Source organism: Esox lucius, chromosome 20 (genome assembly GCF_011004845.1).
Source record: "Esox lucius isolate fEsoLuc1 chromosome 20, fEsoLuc1.pri, whole genome shotgun sequence".
NCBI lineage: Eukaryota > Metazoa > Chordata > Actinopteri > Esociformes > Esocidae > Esox > Esox lucius.
The window spans coordinates 11099132-11119097 of NC_047588.1; the positions used below are offsets into that span (position 1 = coordinate 11099132).

The following is a 19966-nucleotide window of genomic DNA, read 5'->3' on the forward strand; positions in this document are numbered from 1 at the left end:
CTTTATAGGACACCATTTTTGTAGACTTTATACAACAAAACTTTTTCTGATTTTCAATTGTCTACAGAATGGAAAAAAATAGATGTTAGTCATATAGTTGTATGCCTGGTTCGGTGGCTGACCTCACAAAAGTGTAAGGGAGGAGCTGTTATAGGTTGCATATAACAGATGTGAGTCACTTTTCTCCATTGTTTTCTCCCCCCTCTCATTCTCTCTTAATCAAGTGGCCAGCACAGTCGAGGCCAGATTACAGTTTACATCTAATAACCAATGGAGTAGCCATGCCGGTTCATCAAAGCCCTCAGCCCAAAGACCAGCAAGCCTCTATCACATGACAGTGTAACTATGGAAACGATGGTTGGAGAGCGTTGGGGATTGATGGCAGCGATATCTATCTAATAATAATTTTCCGTTGTCTGCACTGGATGTTGATTATTCTGTAAACCGAGTGTCTGGCTGTAGTCGATAGGAGGTCGGAACCTCAAAGGCTAGACTAAAGTAAAGATACAGACTCATTGCTGCTGCACCTGGCAGGATATCCAAAGGTCGAATGAGGTATGTTTTATTTCTAAATGTTGCCTATTCCAAAATAAATACTAACTTTAAGTTCAAGTCATGTATATTAATTCTAAGGGAACTTAAGTGGGATATGTGCCAGACTTGGAAATTGTGCAATCAAAAAGTAATTGTCCAATAGCAGACGTCATTGTTGTTTACGTGCATGTGTGTGAGGATGGGTGGGTTCGTTTATGAATGTAAACCTTATTACATTTACTAGTTGCCTGTCAGAAGTTGTAGTCAATATTAACATTTTTGTAGTACTCAGTAATGTCATCTGATTTATTTTCTATTAAGAGATATAAGAATGAGACAAAAAGGAATCAGGTTTATGTAGCCAGCCATAAATGGATGTTGTATTTTACTTCTTGGGTTGAGTATGTTTGTTTATACCCTATTGCTTTCTTCTTCAATACAGATAATAATATGTCTGAGCTTACATTAATAACCGAACATTTCCAGTCTTTCAAATTCAGTAAATACACACCGATCTTCCAGAATTGACCCTTGAGTTTATTGGAAATATTTACCTAAACATAACCCCAAATCACAACAACCACAACTGCAATGGTTCACTGGTGGAGCTATGTGGTAGCTTGGCTATTGCATTGTGGTGTTTGAATGAATGAAACGTATGCAGAAATGCATGTCTGCATGCTGTTGACCTCATCCTCCACAATTACTAATCTAGTCAATATAAATTATCAGGATTTACAAGAAATCAAACAATTCCACTATTACCATGAACAGCCAAACAACAGCCCCCATTCGTCCAATGCCAAATTCAATACATTATAATAAATCCTGTTCTGAGGACTGCGCAACCTGACAGCTTAGCTTGGGATACTGAAACATAGACTGCCAAATTCAGGCACTAGCGAGCTGGGTACTACATCAGTAATAACAGTAGCAACTGTCCTGTAGATATAGTAACAGAAAAGTTGTGACATGAAGCCTTTAAAGATGGAATAAATCCCATGAAATAGCCCACTGGCAAATAGGCTGTTTCTAAAACAAATGCTATGCATTCCCCTGGTGTAAGTCACACCCACCTCCCAGGACTAGATTTTTGTACTGGCTGTCCTCGGGTTGCAAAACAGGTGATTCATATTTGTACAGGAAATTCCTTCATTACATTGTTCTTAAACAGATATTCCTAAAGAGAAGATTTACTAGCCAGTTGAAGTGCACTATGGCATTTCTACTGATGCTCTTAAATCTTGTTTTGTCTGGAGATTTTGGTGAATTTTGGTTCTGACAGGTACAAACACACACAAACACACACAAACACACACACAGATTACATATATTTTAAAATATGTACTTTGACTTAATGGACACTAACGTGTTTTAAAAGACAGATCTAACCAAATCCCAAGGTACTTTAAATTATAAACAGATAGAATGTGTGCACCAGAAAGCATAATATTGCCATCTTAAATATCTGGTATCTAACGTTAGCTGACTGTATTCATATACAATATAATTATTGTAATGTGAAAATCCATATTTTGGAACCAATATGCATGAACAAAAAGACAAAAAAGGGAATAAAAATCCTTTCCTCCCCTTGAAAAACAGGACACTTAAACTCAACCATCCTCCATGCCCTAATCACACAATCATACATTATAATTTCATGACTTTTTCAGTGGCCACTGGCTATACAAAACGTCTAAACATAGCTATAATTCCTTCAGTATTATAGGATGACGAGGCAAAATGCTAACTTTATTTGATATTCGAGGAGAAAATATATATTTGTTGGCAATGAGCAATCTGCCCAGTGATAGGGTAGGCTGCAGAAAGAGGTTTTCCCTCCCTGCCTCTAACCTTCATTTAATACATATAGGCCATACAATTCCATTTGCTCTGGACTCTAAAGCAGTAACAGGATACTCCTAGTTTAGAATGGCTGCTGGTAACTGTAGGTGTTGTAAAACACAGGGTATTTGTCTATCTATATCCGTTTTAAAAATCCATTGCCGACTGGACTACGTTTGTCAGGCTACAATGTTGCAGCAAATTGTTGGTGTGTGCCTTGGTTCATGTTTGCATGTGTGCATGTGCCCGCACGGTGTGTTTGACAACCACTGGTGTGGTGCACAGGCGATTGGCTACGGATATCACCTGGTCGTATATTGATGTCAACACTAATGTGAATCACACAGCTGCTCTCCCAATTATTCACGCCATACTGATTGTGGTAGTGAATGGTCGTTCCCAAAATCATTATGTATATGAGTTGAAGAAGTGTAGCTTAAACGGACTATCATTCACTATTATTTACTCGTCACAACATAACATGTAGATTAACTGTCTGCCACTCTCATGTCTAATCTATATGCCATAGAGTACACATTATACCTACTACATACTTTTTTGTACTTCATATATTACAAAACATAGCAGGAACAAGATGTTGGGTTGAAATAGGGACAAGGTTAAGCCTCATATCTTATACCAACATCATTATCAGCTGTTGAAAGAAGGTTTTAAGAAATCTGATATGGCTTAAAGGGATAGTTCGTCCAAAAATCATATTTAGGTGACAGTCCCCTTACTCTGAGTTGGTCCTTCAGGCACATCAGTAATTTTTTAAAACAATCCATTATTCTGCTCGGTCTCAGTCAGTTATTAGCATATTAGCATCGTACACATTCATGAATGGAAACAGTACGTACCCCTATCGCAAAGCTGCACTGCAAGCGGAAAACTACTCAAAAACTCTTTCAACTAAGACAAGTGGTGTTGTTTACCTCAAAGAACAAAACAATGTTGTATTCCTCAAAATAAAGGTTTAATTATCGCAATATAATACTCATTTCAAATAAATGGGTACTTCCTGTGTTTAGCGGTCAGTTTTGTTCATAAGTGTATCAATCCATGCGTTCGTTCGAGAAGAACAAGTGTACACATCACAGTAAACGAAAGTTTGTATTCGCTAGCCAAAAAGGAAGTTACATATATTGTCTTTGATCTTAACCTCGGACAGTCAAGCTTTATAAATACATATATATTAAGTCTGACTCTGAATACGAGCAGGAAGAAAATAATTTGGGGGATAGAGCCTTACTTACTCTAACCATAATACACAGATGATGAATTGACTGAATAGAAGCTTGGACAGTAGTTAAAGGGGGACGATGGTGAACACGTTAATCCTCAACCCTTACCCAGAATATCAAGAGGCAATGTGTACTTTGTAACATAGCAATCGGAAGTATTACTAACAATCTGTCTTGTCCCCACGGGTTGAACTGGGTAACTTGATGGAATTGCATTTGCCTTTAGTCCTCTTCTAAGTGAAAGTGGGTCATGATTAAATATGTGGCCGTATTAAAATGTTTCTTGCAAAAATTGAATTTTTCGTTTGTTGAAGTTGCTCAATTGATTCTCCCACATTACGACACAGCAAAGGCAGAGGTATTGTCCCAATTGCAGAGCTGGGAGAATATAACCCACATGGAAATAACCTATATAAACATATATGTTTAAATATAGGTTTTGATATATGTTTTTAATATATGTGACATATATAAAATTGGCCGTTTTCCTATATTATATGTACATATATACACATATATGTACATATATGGGTACATATATGTACCTATATAGGTACATATATGCACGTATATATGTGTGCATATATGTACACATAAATGCACATATGTGTACATATATACGGGCTTATATGTACCTATATAGGTACATATATGCACGTATATATGTACCCATATATGCACATATGTGTACATATATGGGTACATATATACGTGCATACATGTACCTATATAGGTACATATATGCAAGTATATATGGGTGCAAATATGCATGTATATATGCACCTATATGTTTACCTATATATTAGTAAAATTATTAAAATCCATAGCTACTATGCAACATAAATAAAAGCCCAAAATGTAGAAATGTACATTTATTTATTTACTTAAGAACAATCAAATAGAACAAGAACAAAAACAAGACAAAAAACTGAATAGAAAAAAAAAACTATTTATCTTGTTGAGCTTTGAATTGATAGATGTGCCTATCTGCCCTCGGCTGGCTGCCGGCCACTTCTTCAATGTAGCATCTAGAGAAGACAAAAATAATTAGACAGTATAATAATAATATAGTGCTTCATCAGGAACCCAAAGTGCTTACAGTACAGCTGCGACTGGAGACATATTTTGGATAAAGGGCTGACCATAATAAAAAATGTGTCATGTAAACACGTCAATTGGAAGATTCTGATTGGATTCTGCTAAATCTGAAAGAAATTCTGATTTGAAACATCACCCCCCCTTTTTGGGGGGGGGCATTGTTCTTTCATATGCACACGTCCGTCATGGGAACTGCATTGTTAACAGTCACACAGTCAATCATGTGCATCCAAAGCAGAGAAAATTCATGGATAGGAAAAATGTTGCCACTCCCGAGTTTTTTGTTTAGCTTAAAACACAGGTGAAGTACAACTTCTGCAGTTGTTTTAGGGAAATTAAGACCGCTCTGCGGATGTCAAAATGCTATTATTCTGAATAAGGCTTGGTGCATGTTTATGCACGTCATGATTAGATTATTTGTTTCCATGTAAACAGATTCAGATATTCTAATCCCTCAAATTTTTTATCTGATGTAAGAAACTTTGCACATGTAAACATATCTAGTTGTCAATGGGCTGCACTTTTATAGCATTTTCCTGCACCCCCAAAATACATTACAATGTCCTCCCATTGACCCATTCACACACACATTCCACCCGCGAGCTGCCATGCTAGGTTTACTCGAAGAGCAATAAGATCAAGCAATAAAATCAAGCAAATCAATAACCGGTATAGACAAAATAAGGCACAAACACAGGACAGAGGGGATTAAGGTGAAGGAGGGGTGAATATGATTATTTAAGAACACTTCAGACGACAACAATATGCCATGAGGTTATTTGCAACACTATATGTTCTACAAAATAGAGGACTACACACCTTACAGCGCAATACCCCAGCAATGTGGCTTTAGAAGAGGAAAGGTAGGATCAAGAAGTCAGAAAGCGATGAATTAGTATTAAAGGTGCCAAGCAGATACAGTAACAATAATTGGTGCCCTACTTTATGCAGTCTCCATTGATGCCTAATAAATATTGATACAAGTAGGCTATGGTTAAAGTGGTGAACTTATAAAGTCTTAAAAGTTTGGTTTTCCCTTCTCAATGCATTATGCATTTACTCACCAATAATGGCTGCCTTTTTAATTTGGTCAAGTGCGACCAGCTGCTCCCCATCCCCTCTGGTTGGCTTCCCACCTTAAAGTAATATTTCAAAATTATTATGAAAGGGGTGTAAAATGAAGGTGGAGAAAGCAAGAGTTTTTTTTATATACACATCATGTTTTCTTGAGGTGCAAGGAAATACAAAAATGCCAAGTAAAAAAGCGATGGTATGCCCGCACACACATAATTTATTCCACAGAATATGACTGTTTTTTTTTTCAAGGACAGAAGAGATTAGGAACATGTTGTTTTGTACCATTCAGGTTGCTTTTCAGCAAAGTCTCCAAATCAAAGGTGCCCAGCAGGAGATTCCGCACCATGGCAGTAGCAGAGGGGGCAAGGCGGGCTGCTTTCCACGCTTCAGCCTGGCAAAACACCCCAGAGCCCTTTATAACTTCCATCTGAAAAATAATTTCACATCACAATATACATTTATTGGCAATTTTTAGAAACTTTTTCATGTTTCATATTGATTCTTATGCTTAGCTTCCCAATAGTTAATAGGTTTTTATGTATAAATGCAGATTAATGATATGTATAAATGCAGATGAATGATAAAGAAATGAAACAAATTAATCACTGCCCAAAACGTTATTAAAGGAGAGAAGGAGGAGGACAGGGTGGGGGGAAAGGAGGAGGTTGGATGGAGAGTAGGGAAGGAGAAAAGACAGTGGGTGGAGAGGAGTGAAGGGGGGCAGGAGGAGAGGATGATTGTCACTTATAACACTAATTGGCTCCTACAAAGCACACAGTTTATACCCATCCTTACTACATAATATGTTATTCACCTGTGTTTTCGCTGAGGTCTCAGCTGTTGCTGCAGTCTTGTTAGAGAAGAAAAACATTGTTAAACTCTTCAACAATTTTATAAATATGGGGCAAGTAAATTACATATTACCACTAACTATCCCAACATAAAAATCCCTATAGCTCAGTTGGAGCCTTAAGTAAAATCTGAGGTATAAAAGGGTTACACACACCTGTGGTGTCTCTCGAAAGCGCTCAGTCACCATGGGACTCTCTTTAAAGGGCTCGGTGTCCTCTGGGCTCTGTCTCCTCTCTGGAGTCTTAGAGAAGAAAGAAACATAGTCAAACTCAACAATTTCTATTCATCCAAGCAAGCCACTATAGATTCTTATTTACAGGGGGGGCTTGAAAAACATTAAACATGCCAATAAATTAAAGTTACATGCAAAAGTAATCAGCCAAACATAATAAAAATCCATATAGCTCTGTTTGAGTAACAATTAAAATAAATAAATAAATAAAAATGCAAGGGGGTTACTCACCGGTTGCATTTCTCCAAAAGTCGAGAAGGAGGAATCTAGATCCTCCACAGGAGTCCTTCCAGTCTTCTTCATAGAAGAAAAATATAGTTATTCTCTTAAATAAATTAAAGTGTAAATACATAAAAAATTAACACTATCAATCAGCCCAACATCACAAGTCTCTCCAGTTCTGCTTGAGAAACAATTTTAAAAAGCAATGAAAATCAGAGGAACTTACCTTTTGAGCAATAATGGCGATGTCACTTTTCATTTGAGGGGTTTCTAGAAAGAGGTTATATAAAGAAAAAACTATAATTACAATCACTAGATCAAAATAGCACCCAGCAACTCAGTGCCCTTACTCTTCGAAAGACATTTCCTGCAGGTGTGAACTCAAGCTAAAACCCTCCAAAGCCCATTGATAAGGCTCTGCATAGGAAACCTGGTTGTGAACGCAATTTTCTTTCTCCAATTTCTCCCAAATTCTAATTCCCCAGGGTTTTTTTCTGGAGCCGATTGCCTTCTTGAGCCGTTGAAGACAGAAAAGCATCATTTATTCTCATGAACTGTATGTTCTCTAGGCCATGACTTTTGTTAACCCTCTACAAATTCCTCCAGAAAGAGACAAATAAATATAAATCTAATTTGAATCTTATCAACGGCTATATGAGCACACACACTACCTCACCAGCTAACAACATATTTTGCCAAACACGTGTTTCAGCCCATAACATTTCTAAGTTTACACTTCTCTGCCACCGCAATATCCATCTCCAGAAAAAACCTTGCTAATAAATATAAAAATTAGGAATACTTACGATTGATGATAATGTCTTTCAGACGTGCATTTTCATTTTTAAGAGAATGGACTTCATTTCTCAACTCCTGCAAATTTCTTTGCATTTGGTCAAGTTTCCTTCTCTCCCACATCTGTTCATCCAGGTGTTTTCTAAATTCAGCAGCTGTCTACGAGAAAGAGACAGAGAGAAGAACAACAGCTAATTGTTATATAACTTATTTTGTAAATGGTTGATTCTGATTGGCTGGGAGGATGTCACGAGAGGTGTAAGAGGAAGGTGGCAAGAAGTCTAGGGCAGAAGTCCCTCCACTTGGCTATATGTAACTGGTTGTCTGGCCTCCTGGTGGTTATTCCTTACTTAAAACATGAAACTTCCTCATCTTGTATGTCATGTAATGTATGTATGTAATACACCACACAATGGATGTCATCATTTAGGCTACCTTTTTCTTAGAGGGTGGTACTATGTCCTCTTCATCCCCAATACGCTCCTCCTCTTCGCTGGCCCGCTGGGAGGGAGAGAGAAAGAGAGAGGACAAAGTTGCCTACTGTGCCGGTGTCATACCTTGTTACAGCTACTGGTAATGCACTTTATTATAAAAGTCTTACTTATCTTTACTGTATTGCAATGTAACAACACACACTGGATGCAGACTGGTAGTGTACCTTGTTCTTTGAAGGCCTGTCATGACGCGCCTCATCCTCCTCCTCCTCCTTCTCCTCCTCCTCCTCGTGGTTGTATTTAGAAGGACATCTCTTTTTATTGTCAACCTTGACAGAGAGAAACAGACTGACTTTTAGCCCAACTCTTATTAACTTACGTTACACCACCTTGCACATACATCTTGTCAACAAAGCACATGAAATCATCATAGATGACACAATTACAAACCTACACACATGCCTACACATTAAGAAACAAGAGAGAGAGGGGGAGATCATTTAAGTAAAGCACCAATTGGTGCAGTCAGTTACCCTTTTCTTTGAAGCCTTCTCAGTCTGCCCCTGATCACGGTACTTTGAGTTTGGGATGTGAGGACGTTTTGTTTGCTGTGTGACTTCTTTCTCCATCTCGATCCCACGCAGTTTAATTTGGAGAGTTTTTTCAAATTCTGGTGCAATAAAATTAAAATGTTATCATGAACTGCAAACGTTTGTCTAATCATGCTTAACGTTACCAAATCTAACATTAGTCCCAATTGGACTTCGCTTACATTAGCAAATTATGTAGCTAACATGAGCCAGAAAGCGAAGCTATTGCTAACCAGGGACCTAGCAAGATCCATTTTAGACTTCTTTAAGAGCGAGAAAAAACATTAAATGTGGTATGTAACTACATAACGTCAGATAAAGTTAGCATGTAACATACTTGCCACGTCAATAATTCTTGCTCGGTGCACCGGCCAGGGTTGGCGGCCTTTTCGCCATTCCACCAGCTTCTCGTTTTTTTCAGTCCTTTCAAGAAATTTTTTTACTGAAAAATTCCGGACACAGTCGAGAGCCAAAATACTATGGGCCCCTCTATCCTCACCCTCAGTCCATTCAAGTAGGACATAGCGGATCTCCAACGCTGATATCGCAATTTTTACGCCCAGCCGTTATCTTTCGGCGCGAAAGATAGTGTGCTGGGCCGCATGCGGATGACGTCATCAACTACGCGACGCTGTAGCGGCTGATCGGTGGCAGCAGAGTGGAGAAATGCAATTTAGACGCAATTAAAGAAAAGCAATAGATATGGATCCAGTACGTTACAAAAGGTACCTCGTTGACGACGAAGCACCCGTTCCAGAAAGAACAAAGAGAAGACGTAAACGAAAGTAAGTCTTGTAACAAAACGTACTAGAAGCTAGCTAGCTAAATTAGCCAGCTAACAAAGCTACCAGCTACAGATAATTTCCTATACCATGTAAACGCATGTGGCATAATTCCCCTTAATGTATGTTAAGTATGTTTGTATAAAGGTAAAATGTATCTTTCCATGTCCACTGTACCTTTCCATGTCCAAAGTAAATAAATAAAGAAAACTGTTCAAGTTGGAACTCTAGCCAGGAAAATGTTTCACTTTGTGTGTTTTGAATCTACAGTCTTAAAGGTTTCACCTCATGAATGGAATTTACCTGCTTGGACTTAATCAATCAGTCATATCAATCCTATTATATTGAGTGATGCATGAAGTGTTTTAACATTACCACAACATTTTTGTTAGGGACATTTCTGAAGATATGGGTGATGATGAAGAAGCTGTGGCCTCTTCTTCTACAACTCAGTAAGTAGAAAACACGCACACCAAATTAAATACCAAATAAAAAAAACCTACATATTTCTTGCTGAATGATTTTTATTTTTATTTTAGGTATCTCACCCAAGAGGACAATCAAGATGACCCGGTGTCTACTGCTTCTGATGACACAGTAAGTGGCTAAAAATGGCAAAAATATTAAAGTTAGGTGTTTTTTGTTTTGTTCGTGCATGTGCATGCACACTAGTTAATGTAAATCATCATAGATAATTCCACAACCCAATTCTTCCTGATGTTGCTTAAAGTGTCAGAAAAATATACATGTGGACAAAAGGGGGCATAAAATTAATTTGGAGAAGACTGTTAAAAAAAATAAACAAAGACACTTGAGCCTTCAAATGCAAGTGGTTACCAACCACATGAAATGGTACATTTGTATGAGTCTGTGCAAATTTGGGATTGCTAATCCAATGTTTTAAATTCACAGATGAACCAACCCATACCTGGCCCTAGCTCTTCACCTGGGGAGCCAGTAGAGGAACATCTAGAAGACCCCACAAGTCCAACTTTAGACCAGAAACCAACAAAAGAACAGGTGGAACTCCTGCTGCTGGCATTAAAACTCAAACATGGATTAACAAATAGAGCCTTGGAGGACATCATGCATCTTATCAACTTTATTGCTGGTCCTGGTGGGGAATTGGTTAGTGGCTCAAAGTACCTTTTCTACAAAGCATTTGATTCAGTGAAAGACATATTAGAAGTACATTATGTGTGCAAGAGTTGCAAGGTAAGCATGCAGGAAGGTCCCTTTAATGTCAAGTGCCCAGTCTGTGACCAGGACACATCAAAAGCGCATGCACAAAAAGACCAGTGTTTTTTGTACTTGCCACTAAAATACCAAATTAAAAAACTGCTTGAGGACCACCAATTAGGGAAACACCTGAAACACCGCTTTGAGAAGAAGGATGCCTCCATCAAAGATATATATGATGGACATATAAAAAACGATCACCCCTTGCATCACCAGACAGCATATCACTGACTTTCAACTGTGATGGAGTGCCAGTGCACAAATCAAACACAAAAAGTTTGTGGCCAATTTTGTATACTATTAATGAACTGCCAATACAGCTACGTGCAAAACATGTTATGCTTTGTGGCCTGTGGTTTGGTCAAAACAAACCAAATATGAACACTTACATGAAACCATTTGTCGATGAATGCATAGAGTTGTACTCTAATGGTCTTATATGGGAAAGTGAAAGTGGGGAAATTGTCACAAGTAAAGTACTGCTTACTACCATGGTGGCAGATTCAGTTGCTCGGCCACTGATTCAGAACTTTAAACAGTTTAATGGTGAGTTTGGGTGTTCTTTTTGTATGCAGAAAGGAACAAGTGTGCTAAAACGCAGGGGGCGTGTAAGGGCTTATCCCTATGAAAAAGCAGAGTTGAGGAATCCCTCCCAGACTGATGATCTGGTGGAAGAGGCTCTTGCTGGAAACCCCACTAAGGGAGTGAAAGGGCCTAGTATTTTGTCTTGTCTACCTGATTTTAATATCATTGATGGCTGTGTTCCAGATTATATGCACAGTGTGCTGCTGGGTGTAGCAAGAAGCATCACCACGCTGTGGTTTCATTCTGAAAACAACCAATCGCCATGGTATATCGGACACTCAACAGAACAGATTGATGACATTTTAACTTCTATTAAACCCCCCTGTAATGTTTCCCGTGTCCCCCGCTCAGTGAAAGAGAAAAAGTTCTGGAAGGCACACGAGTGGAACATGTGGTTGTTTTATTACAGCATACCAACATTGAAAGGGGTCTTACCTGAAAAATATCTGAAGCACTGGTTTAAGTTGGTAAAGGGGGTTTCTCTTCTACTCGGTGAGAATATATCACCACTGCACATATCAGAATCTGAGGGGTTGCTAACAGAGTTTGTTCAGGAAATGGAGACCCTTTATGGGATCAATAATGTCACTTTCAATGTACATTTGTGCCTTCATCTGCCCAATACTGTGAGGAACTGGGGTCCCCTCTGGGCACAGTCTGCATTTGTGTTTGAGTCATACAATGGGATCATTTTAGATATGATAAAGAGCAGCCAGGGAGTTTCTCTGCAGATAATGAAAACAGTTTGGCTACAGGTTGCATTTCCATCATTTTCCCAAAAAAACATGGTGGCAGCTTCTGATGATTACTTAGCTCTCTTAGAGTCTTTTTCAGTTGAGAAAAAAATGGTGCAGGAAGTAAGTCGCTGTCATGGTGTTACATCTCTGGGTAGGCCTAAAATTTGTATGATCAGAAATGATGATTTTCTGGCCTTGAACAGCATCAGCAACCTTGAAAATAGAGTCACTGTGAAGTATTTTTGCAGAGTAGTGGTTAATCTTGAAATAGTTCATTCACAAAACTACTCGCGTACTTTTCGGAGAAACTCGTACACTGTCATTCTTTCTGATCGAGAGGAAAGTATTTTCTCTGTGAAGACATTCATTGTCTGTGATCTGGGGCAGGGGGAGACATGTTATGCAGTGGGGAAGTACTACCAAAAAGTGAAACAGGACATCTGCGGTCAATTTAAGAATCCTTGTTATTTCATCCCTGTAGGGAAATGTCTGGGGCCTTTAGTTGCTATACAAGCATCTCAGATAAAAGAAAAGTGTCTGTTTGTTAAAACTGTGAACAGAAATGTTGACATTGTCTTCAAATTCATTAACCACAGTGAAATGCTCAGATAGATGTGGGATGATGATGATTACCTGAATGTATGTTCTATGTACTTTTCTTTTGTTAGTTTTTTTGCTACATTCAGACTATAATGACCTTTCAGCCATATTCTGGAAAATGCATTAAGACAATACAGAAAACATTGCATTTGGTGGATGTAACGGTGAATGTGTGGATGTGTATGAGCTGTAATGTGAATCTGGAAGTGACTTGAAAAAAGGCTTGATTGACAAAAATAAAAAAAACACAAACCATTTTGTTATACATTTCCTTCTTTTCCACTATTTTCATACAAGAAAGAATTGACCTGGTAAATGTTTCAGGAAAACGTGTAGACATCATAGCTTTCCATCTCCTCTCACTTAAGTGCCATAGTTAAATTCCATAACATGCCAATTAGATGTGATACCCATTTCACGTGTTCGCACATACATAAGTTCTTGCATAATTTTTTTTAGTTATTTCTTAGTTATTGCCTTGATAATAGAAAATATAAGCTAGGCATCATGTATGACAGTTTCCAAAGTGAGATATGAGCTACAAAATGACCAGATCTTGCCATGAGCTAGGAGACGTATCTTGTATGTACATATAGGGCTTATATGTGGATATAAAGAAGCAATACAGGAGACCTATATGGCCTGTATATGCACATATATGCACCTCAATTTTGCCTATATGTGGCATATACACGCATATATGCAGCATATATATTATCATATATGTGCATATATGCTGTATATATGCAGCATATATGTGCATATAGACTGCATATAGGTTACATATATGCGCATATATCCTCATATAGGTTCTTTCCATGTGGGAATTTAAGAGTTTCAAGACCTACGTGCAGGCAAATGAGCAGGCAGAAGTCGACATCAACACAAACAAAAAGCAAATCCAAAATTTCAAAGTAACAGTGTCATCCTGCAGAGTGAAATTCTTGTGAAATGGCACATGATCTATGTAGTAAGAAGTAAAAAAAATATACAAAGCAAAAATAGATAAATAAAATAAATAAAAAATATTGTGTAAACTAGCAGCAGTTTTAAAAAGAGGAGGATGGGGAAACTGATGGGTATAAGTATTGAATATTATAGACATAGCAAGTATAGCAATAATATACATAACTATGTAAACTAGCAGCGAAAATCCAAAATACAAGTGCGTATGTCAAAAAGGCACAAGCGAAGGTACAGACTAAGATAAGCTAAATCGTAAAAAAACTGAACGCATGCTAGGATCAAATAATTTTAGTAAGCTACCACAAACTTTTGAAAGGGGTTTAGTGTTTCAGTGATTGGGAGCTGGGAGGAGTGTTCCGTTCGCCGGGATCTGGAGGCAATATGTCGTCCCAGTGATGTGTTTGAGAGATGGAACTGTGAACACACCTTACAAATATGGCAATAAGTGAAACCACAAGTCTCCTCTCCCACGTGCCTTGTACATTTCCTTGACCATGTTATTTCCCACAATTACAAATATTATTCTGATGTCCACCAATGAAAATGAGCCAGCAAGGTGAAGCAACTTCTTCACATAGCTTGTTGAGGTTGTTTAGTTAGTGTACAGTTTAAAAGATCCATGCTGCTGTGACAGATCACTGAATGTAGTTTTAAGTGTTTTGGAGTAGTTTTCCGCTTGCAATGCAGCTTTGCGATAGCTATACAAACTGTTTCCATTCATTAAATTGGATGATGCTAATAACGCTAACCAGAGACTTGGACAGAGCTGATTAATATATTGTTTGAAAAAATTCTGGAATATCTCTTGGTAAGTGAACTTTGAGAAAAATATGAAGTTTGGACAAACTATCCCTTAAAATTGGGTTCTAATGGGGTTCCATGCCTTTGACAATTCCATGTTATCCGTTCTCTTACTTAATTTCTCACTGAAGTAGTATGTGTGGTCAAATAACTTAACAACTCACGAACAGTCTTAAACTAAAGCTCTTCTTTTCCTCTTTCAATAAAAGTAATTATTGATGGATGCTCCCATGATGGAGAGACAAATGAAAGAAATCACATTACAGAGTATTGGCCTTTCACCCATTTCTAGTTAAAATGTTCCTCTCATTGGTATTTTGATCTTGACCTGAACTGACCACAAAGAGAAACTCTCATACAGAGTTCACTCATTTCATCTTAACAGTATTACTCAACATCCCTTGTGTTATGAGTAATAAGCATTCTGACAGCCCACCCCTGTGTCAACCATTTCAAGAATAACTATAAATCTCTTGAATGCTTCACTTGAGAAGTGACTGTAAGTGTAGCCTCAAAACACAAGTCTGCTGAATAAGAGTAGTAAGAGCTACTCTTTTACCATAAGGTAAAACATTTTCTTTTTGTTCTGCATCTTAAAATTCTTAAAATGTATTTTATTTTTGAAATAACAAGATAAATATCTTGAAATAACAAGATAAACAAAAAAAAGGTTTTACATTTATCTTTTTACTTCAAGATAACCATTATAACAAGATAACTATCTCGATAACTATCTCATTACTTATCATGTGTTGTCAGTGACATCTAGCATCTAGCTTATAGGTTCTGTGAGTCTGTGTGTAAGGCTACTCTTTTCAATAATCAATTTAGAAAATAAAATAACAAACTACATGAAAAGAAAACAATAACAGAGGAACACATAACAAATAGAGCCTTGACTTATTTGAAATATTACTTGAATTAATAAATGGATTGGCTAATTTGACTTCACAAAGTGATAACCCTCGAGGATGTTCTGTAGCATATACTTTTCATATGTAAAACAAATGCTTGACTTAGTGTTTTTTTCATTTCAACATACAGCCTACATCAACAAAATGCTTACACCAAAAAAGAGAAGTATATTTAACACCGAAACCATGGAGAAAGCCATTTTCAATAGGTCACCCGGAAATATAGTTTTCATTCAGAAGTGCTATTAATATAGAAACCAAATTTTGAGTAAGCTATCAAATATATTCTGACTACATGCTGCTACAACACCGAAACTATAAAAAGAAATAAAGATCCTTTTCACAAATATAGATATGAGCAAGAAACAAGATGAAATTGCCTAATTGGCAATCGAATTAACAGTTGCCAAATCATAAATGAACAGTGCTGAACAGTGCAGCACTTTGTTATAACTCATAATCCAACAGACCTGTATTATATGTTATAGTTATAGGTTGCACAGTAGCTTTGGTAAACATTCCACTTTATTCATTCTTTTTACCAACGTCTGATGATTGTTCTGTAAAATAGAGCTTTGAATAATTAACAAATAATGTTCTAGATGCTATATGGTCAAAGCAACCCGTAAGTTACATCCCCCCAGGGCGAGATTGTCTGCATGTAAATTCTCTGAGTATATTTCACTTGTTATATAACATATTTGCCTAACCCTTCCGGTCCAAAACAAGATACCATGTTGTGGTAGAATGAGTTATTGCTGTTTTTTCCTCGTGTGTAACCTTTTGATGATGTCAGAGACTTTTTTTATCTGTTGTTGACCTATGGGAGATGTTTAAGAAGAGGAAATTAAAACACTGTTTAACTAACTAGAACAAGTAGCAGCTAGGACCACACACTACCAGTTTGTGGACATTACCCAATAGCTATTCAGTGCATGTGCGCCAATATCTTTACAAGCTATCCTGTGTTTGTGTATTTAAGAATGGGTGTCCATCCAAAGATAAGGCAATATTATTATGACCACACAGGAAGCAATATTGTTGTGATATGATACTTTGAATACAGAGCTATGTGCCAAACACACATCCTGAGTCGTCACATAATGTAAAACTGGATATAATCTTAAGGTAGACTCAGGTCCAAAAGACACTGACCCTATTGTCTTCCCAATTGCTTGGTTTTGTTGTAGGTATTTTACATCACAGTTCACAATGATCTGAATTCTATTTTCTCAGCTATTATTGTGTTGTGATTATTCAGCACACAAATGCTCAATTTCAATTACACCCTCCAGTTGATATATTTACTAGGACAGAGTAGTGACTCACAAAAGGCACAAACCGTAACGCGACGTGTACTAATCTCTTTCTATCCTCTCTTGTCAGAAGCGTCTTGCAGCCCTTGAAGAGACGATGAGTTGGTTTTATCTGCAGGGACAGGAAAACCACACTGTCTAACTGGGTTTGTTCTGGGCTGCTGACCCAATAAGCAGCATTCGTATCCAAAGCCTCTGACTGTCAGACAGATCAAGCCCTTTGTGCTGTGAGGCTTTCATCCCCCTGGACTGCAGTGAGACGATGTGACAGGTCTCGCTCGCTGTGCCTTCCTGTGACTGTGTCTCCACTGCTGAGGCCACCATGCAGGAGTGCCACACCGCACTGTGTCTCTCCGTCTACCTCATCACCTTTTTGACGGGCCTCCCGGCCAATGCTGTGGCCTTCTACACTTTCAGCAAGAAAGTGAGACAAAAACCTACGCCCATTGACATCCTGCTCCTCAACCTGACCATCTCCGACCTCCTGTTCCTTCTCTTTCTGCCATTCAAGATGCAGGAAGTCACTGCCCATATGGCCTGGAACCTGCCCTACATCCTCTGTCCTGTATCCAGCTTCATCTTCTACATGACAATCTATGTTAGCACCTTTTTCCTGACAGCGGTCAGCGTAGAACGCTACCTGGGCGTGGCCTTCCCCATCCAGCATTCGTTGAAGCGCCGGCCTTTGTATGCTGTGGCAGCCAGTGTCTTCATCTGGGTCTTCTCGGTCCTCCAACTGAGTATCGTCATTATTATGCCATTTTATAACCCCTCGCAAGACTCTGTCAGTTCCACAACCAACTCTTCCAGTGGCTACCTATCAACCAACTTTAATGGATCCATTAGGGACACAGACCACATTGTTTCATCCAGGAATGTGTGCTATGAGGACTTCAGCAAGGAGCAACTAGAGATACTTCTACCTGTGCGTCTGGAGCTCTGCCTGGTTCTATTCTGTGTACCTTTTCTCATCTGCAGCTTCTGCTACATCAACTTCATCCGCATCCTGTCCGGCCTGCCACACATTGGGCGTCGAAGACGCCTTCGTGCTATTGGCCTGGCTCTGGGGACACTGTTGGTGTTTGCCTTCTGCTTTGGCCCCTACAACATCTCGCACATTGTGGGCTTTATAACAGGAAAGAACCCTGACTGGAGGGACATGGCCTTGCTCTGCAGCACCTTTAATGCCTGCCTGGACCCCTTCATATTCTACTTCTCCTCTGCAGCCGTTAGAGGGACCCTAGGGAGTCTGCTTAAGGGAGCCAGAATCAGGATGGCCAAGTGTGTGCACTGTGGTTGTCACAACCTCTGGTTCCCTCAAAAGGGATTGAGAAAACCTCCGAAAGAAATGAGATCGACACAAGTGGAGAATAATGCTATTTGAAGCTAATTGACTAGGGCCCTGCGGCTCCTCATGCATAGAGATATGTTTATGTTTTAACACGTGAGTCCGGAGAGAGTGTCATTTAGAGACTGTCATTTATTGTGTCTGAATCTCTGTTTGATCATCGGCTGGCAAACTTCCTTCTCAGATTAGAAACAGGATATGGGAGATCCAGAGATTTCCTCCTGAGAGACACAAAACAAGGGCTCTCAAGGGGTAGTTGCTGCCTTGATGAAGTTTCCTGGAATCAAGTGCAGTCATTGCCAATTATGTATTATAAATACACACCTACTGTGACGGTGACCGTACATGTGTTGTCTTGATTTGCCTAACAAGACTGGCAAACAGAACAGAGAAATGTAATTGATTAGCAGGTAAAAGGTGTGTTTACCATATTGTTTTCCAATTATTTTTCATAAGGTTGATGCCTGTTTACAGAAATAGTGTCTCTGATCAATCTGTAATCTGAAACATTACAGATTTCACAAAATAAATGAAATGTTAATTGACATATTTTATGCAGTGTCTCATAAAACAGCAACATTGCCTATACATTTTAATCGCAAAACTAAATATGTAATACTAAACATCCACAATACGGAATGAATAGTTTTGGGAGCATTATGGGAGATCTCAATTGTAGGGACCAACAGCTCTAAAACCTGAGAAACACTTTAAGAACAACATCTCTGGACACCGAAAGATAAGCCCCACAAACAAGTGTCACAGTAATATCTTGGTTAAAAGGACCACGATATGTTCTGTGTGCTTTTCATTTCTATTTCAGCATGGAGCACTGTCAGAGTGTGTTTGTGGATTTGTGTGAGAGAGATTGTGTGAGTGCGTGAGATCATAAGATTACTATTATTTGCTTTGTGCAATTAATGTGAACTCATTGTCCCCAATTTGTATACACCTCTAAAATGTGGGCTCTTCATTGTTGGATTATGTTTTGGCTATGAAAAAATGTACTAATGTTTAAATAAAAATGTTTCCTTTTTGTGAAATAGAGGACAACGTTTGTAGTTGAACAGCTTTGCATTAGTTACACAATCACAAGCAAAAATTATGGCAATAGCATACTGTAACACGATGTATCAGGATGCTGTGTGTTTTTCTTAACATGTTAACATTGAAGCAGAATTAAGATGACTGTACGTTAAGACATTGATAATTCCTCAAACAACATAACATGGTAATTTATGAGCCTGTCAAATATTTACATAGGTACAGATTTTCTAGTGAAATGACATGAATGGAGTTTGTATACTACCACTGTTCTATGGTACCTGGAAAACATGCAATAAGAGCACGTACCACACGTACAAAAAGACATACAATGAAAAAAGTCACACAAGGATGTGCATTGTGTTTATTTGATCTTGTTAATCTGGTTAAGGATTATCATGAACCAAAATAGGTTGAGTGGTTTATTGTAAAGATATATTTGACAGCGACAGTACAGTATGACTAATCCAAGCATTCAGTATCCCTACTGTAGCCTTGATTGCAAAATGCCAGGAAGAGGATTCTATCTACACACATCATGTCTAAAGTTACTGTCATCAGTGTTGCATCAACTTCATGGAATGTTACAGTACATGTGCGCTTCTGAGAATATTTAGTCAGATCCACAATTACTGGCAACCTTGATCAAAATGTGCTTAAAAATATAAACAATACAAATTAAATTATTTTATGATTAAAAAGATAATA

General features: G+C 38.2%; 3 protein-coding genes across 4 annotated transcripts; 2 read left to right on the top strand and 1 right to left on the bottom strand.

Annotated features, from left to right (window-relative positions):
• Positions 1–466: 466 nt before the first annotated feature.
• LOC105027352 (free fatty acid receptor 2) lies at positions 467–19175 on the top strand. 2 transcript variants are annotated; one of them, XM_010899428.3, is made up of 2 exons: positions 467–555; positions 16937–19175. In XM_010899428.3, the coding sequence occupies exon 2, from the start codon at positions 17189–17191 to the stop codon at positions 18248–18250; it is 1062 nt and encodes a 353-aa protein (XP_010897730.1). In that variant the 5' UTR covers positions 467–555; positions 16937–17188; the 3' UTR covers positions 18251–19175. The 2 variants fall into 2 exon arrangements, with proteins under 2 accessions (XP_010897730.1, XP_010897731.1); XM_010899429.3 differs by lacking the exon at positions 467–555 and adding an exon at positions 15136–15201.
• LOC117593459 (cancer-related regulator of actin dynamics homolog) lies at positions 4573–9351 on the bottom strand. Its single transcript, XM_034288714.1, has 13 exons — positions 9264–9351; positions 8870–9006; positions 8561–8665; positions 8338–8403; positions 7914–8061; positions 7334–7377; positions 7117–7182; positions 6808–6894; positions 6616–6651; positions 6084–6228; positions 5789–5860; positions 5544–5571; positions 4573–4654 (listed from the first exon to the last, which is right to left on the bottom strand). Exons 2-13 carry the CDS (start codon positions 8963–8965, stop codon positions 4573–4575), a joined length of 975 nt encoding a protein of 324 aa, XP_034144605.1. The 5' UTR covers positions 8966–9006; positions 9264–9351.
• LOC117593522 lies at positions 9611–11199 on the top strand. The gene is made up of 4 exons (XM_034289139.1): positions 9611–9711; positions 10101–10160; positions 10248–10305; positions 10621–11199. Exons 1-4 carry the CDS (start codon positions 9629–9631, stop codon positions 11176–11178), a joined length of 759 nt encoding a protein of 252 aa, XP_034145030.1. The 5' UTR covers positions 9611–9628; the 3' UTR covers positions 11179–11199.
• Positions 19176–19966: the final 791 nt, after the last annotated feature.

Bases quoted from the DNA above. Each gene is read 5' to 3' on its own strand.
- LOC117593459 (XM_034288714.1), bottom strand. From the start codon at position 8,965: ATGGAGAAAGAAGTCACACAGCAAACAAAACGTCCTCACATCCCAAAC. The intron at 7,183-7,333 runs GTAAGTTCCTCT...TCTTCTATGAAG, and splicing joins TCGCCATTATTGCTCAAAAG to AAGACTGGAAGGACTCCTGT. The intron at 4,655-5,543 runs GTGTGTAGTCCT...TGTCTTCTCTAG, and splicing joins CTGGGGTATTGCGCTGTAAG to ATGCTACATTGAAGAAGTGG.
- LOC117593522 (XM_034289139.1), top strand. From the start codon at position 9,629: ATGGATCCAGTACGTTACAAAAGGTACCTCGTTGACGACGAAGCACCC. The intron at 9,712-10,100 runs GTAAGTCTTGTA...CATTTTTGTTAG, and splicing joins AAGAGAAGACGTAAACGAAA to GGACATTTCTGAAGATATGG. The intron at 10,161-10,247 runs GTAAGTAGAAAA...TTTTTATTTTAG, and splicing joins GCCTCTTCTTCTACAACTCA to GTATCTCACCCAAGAGGACA.
- LOC105027352 (XM_010899428.3), top strand. From the start codon at position 17,189: ATGCAGGAGTGCCACACCGCACTGTGTCTCTCCGTCTACCTCATCACC.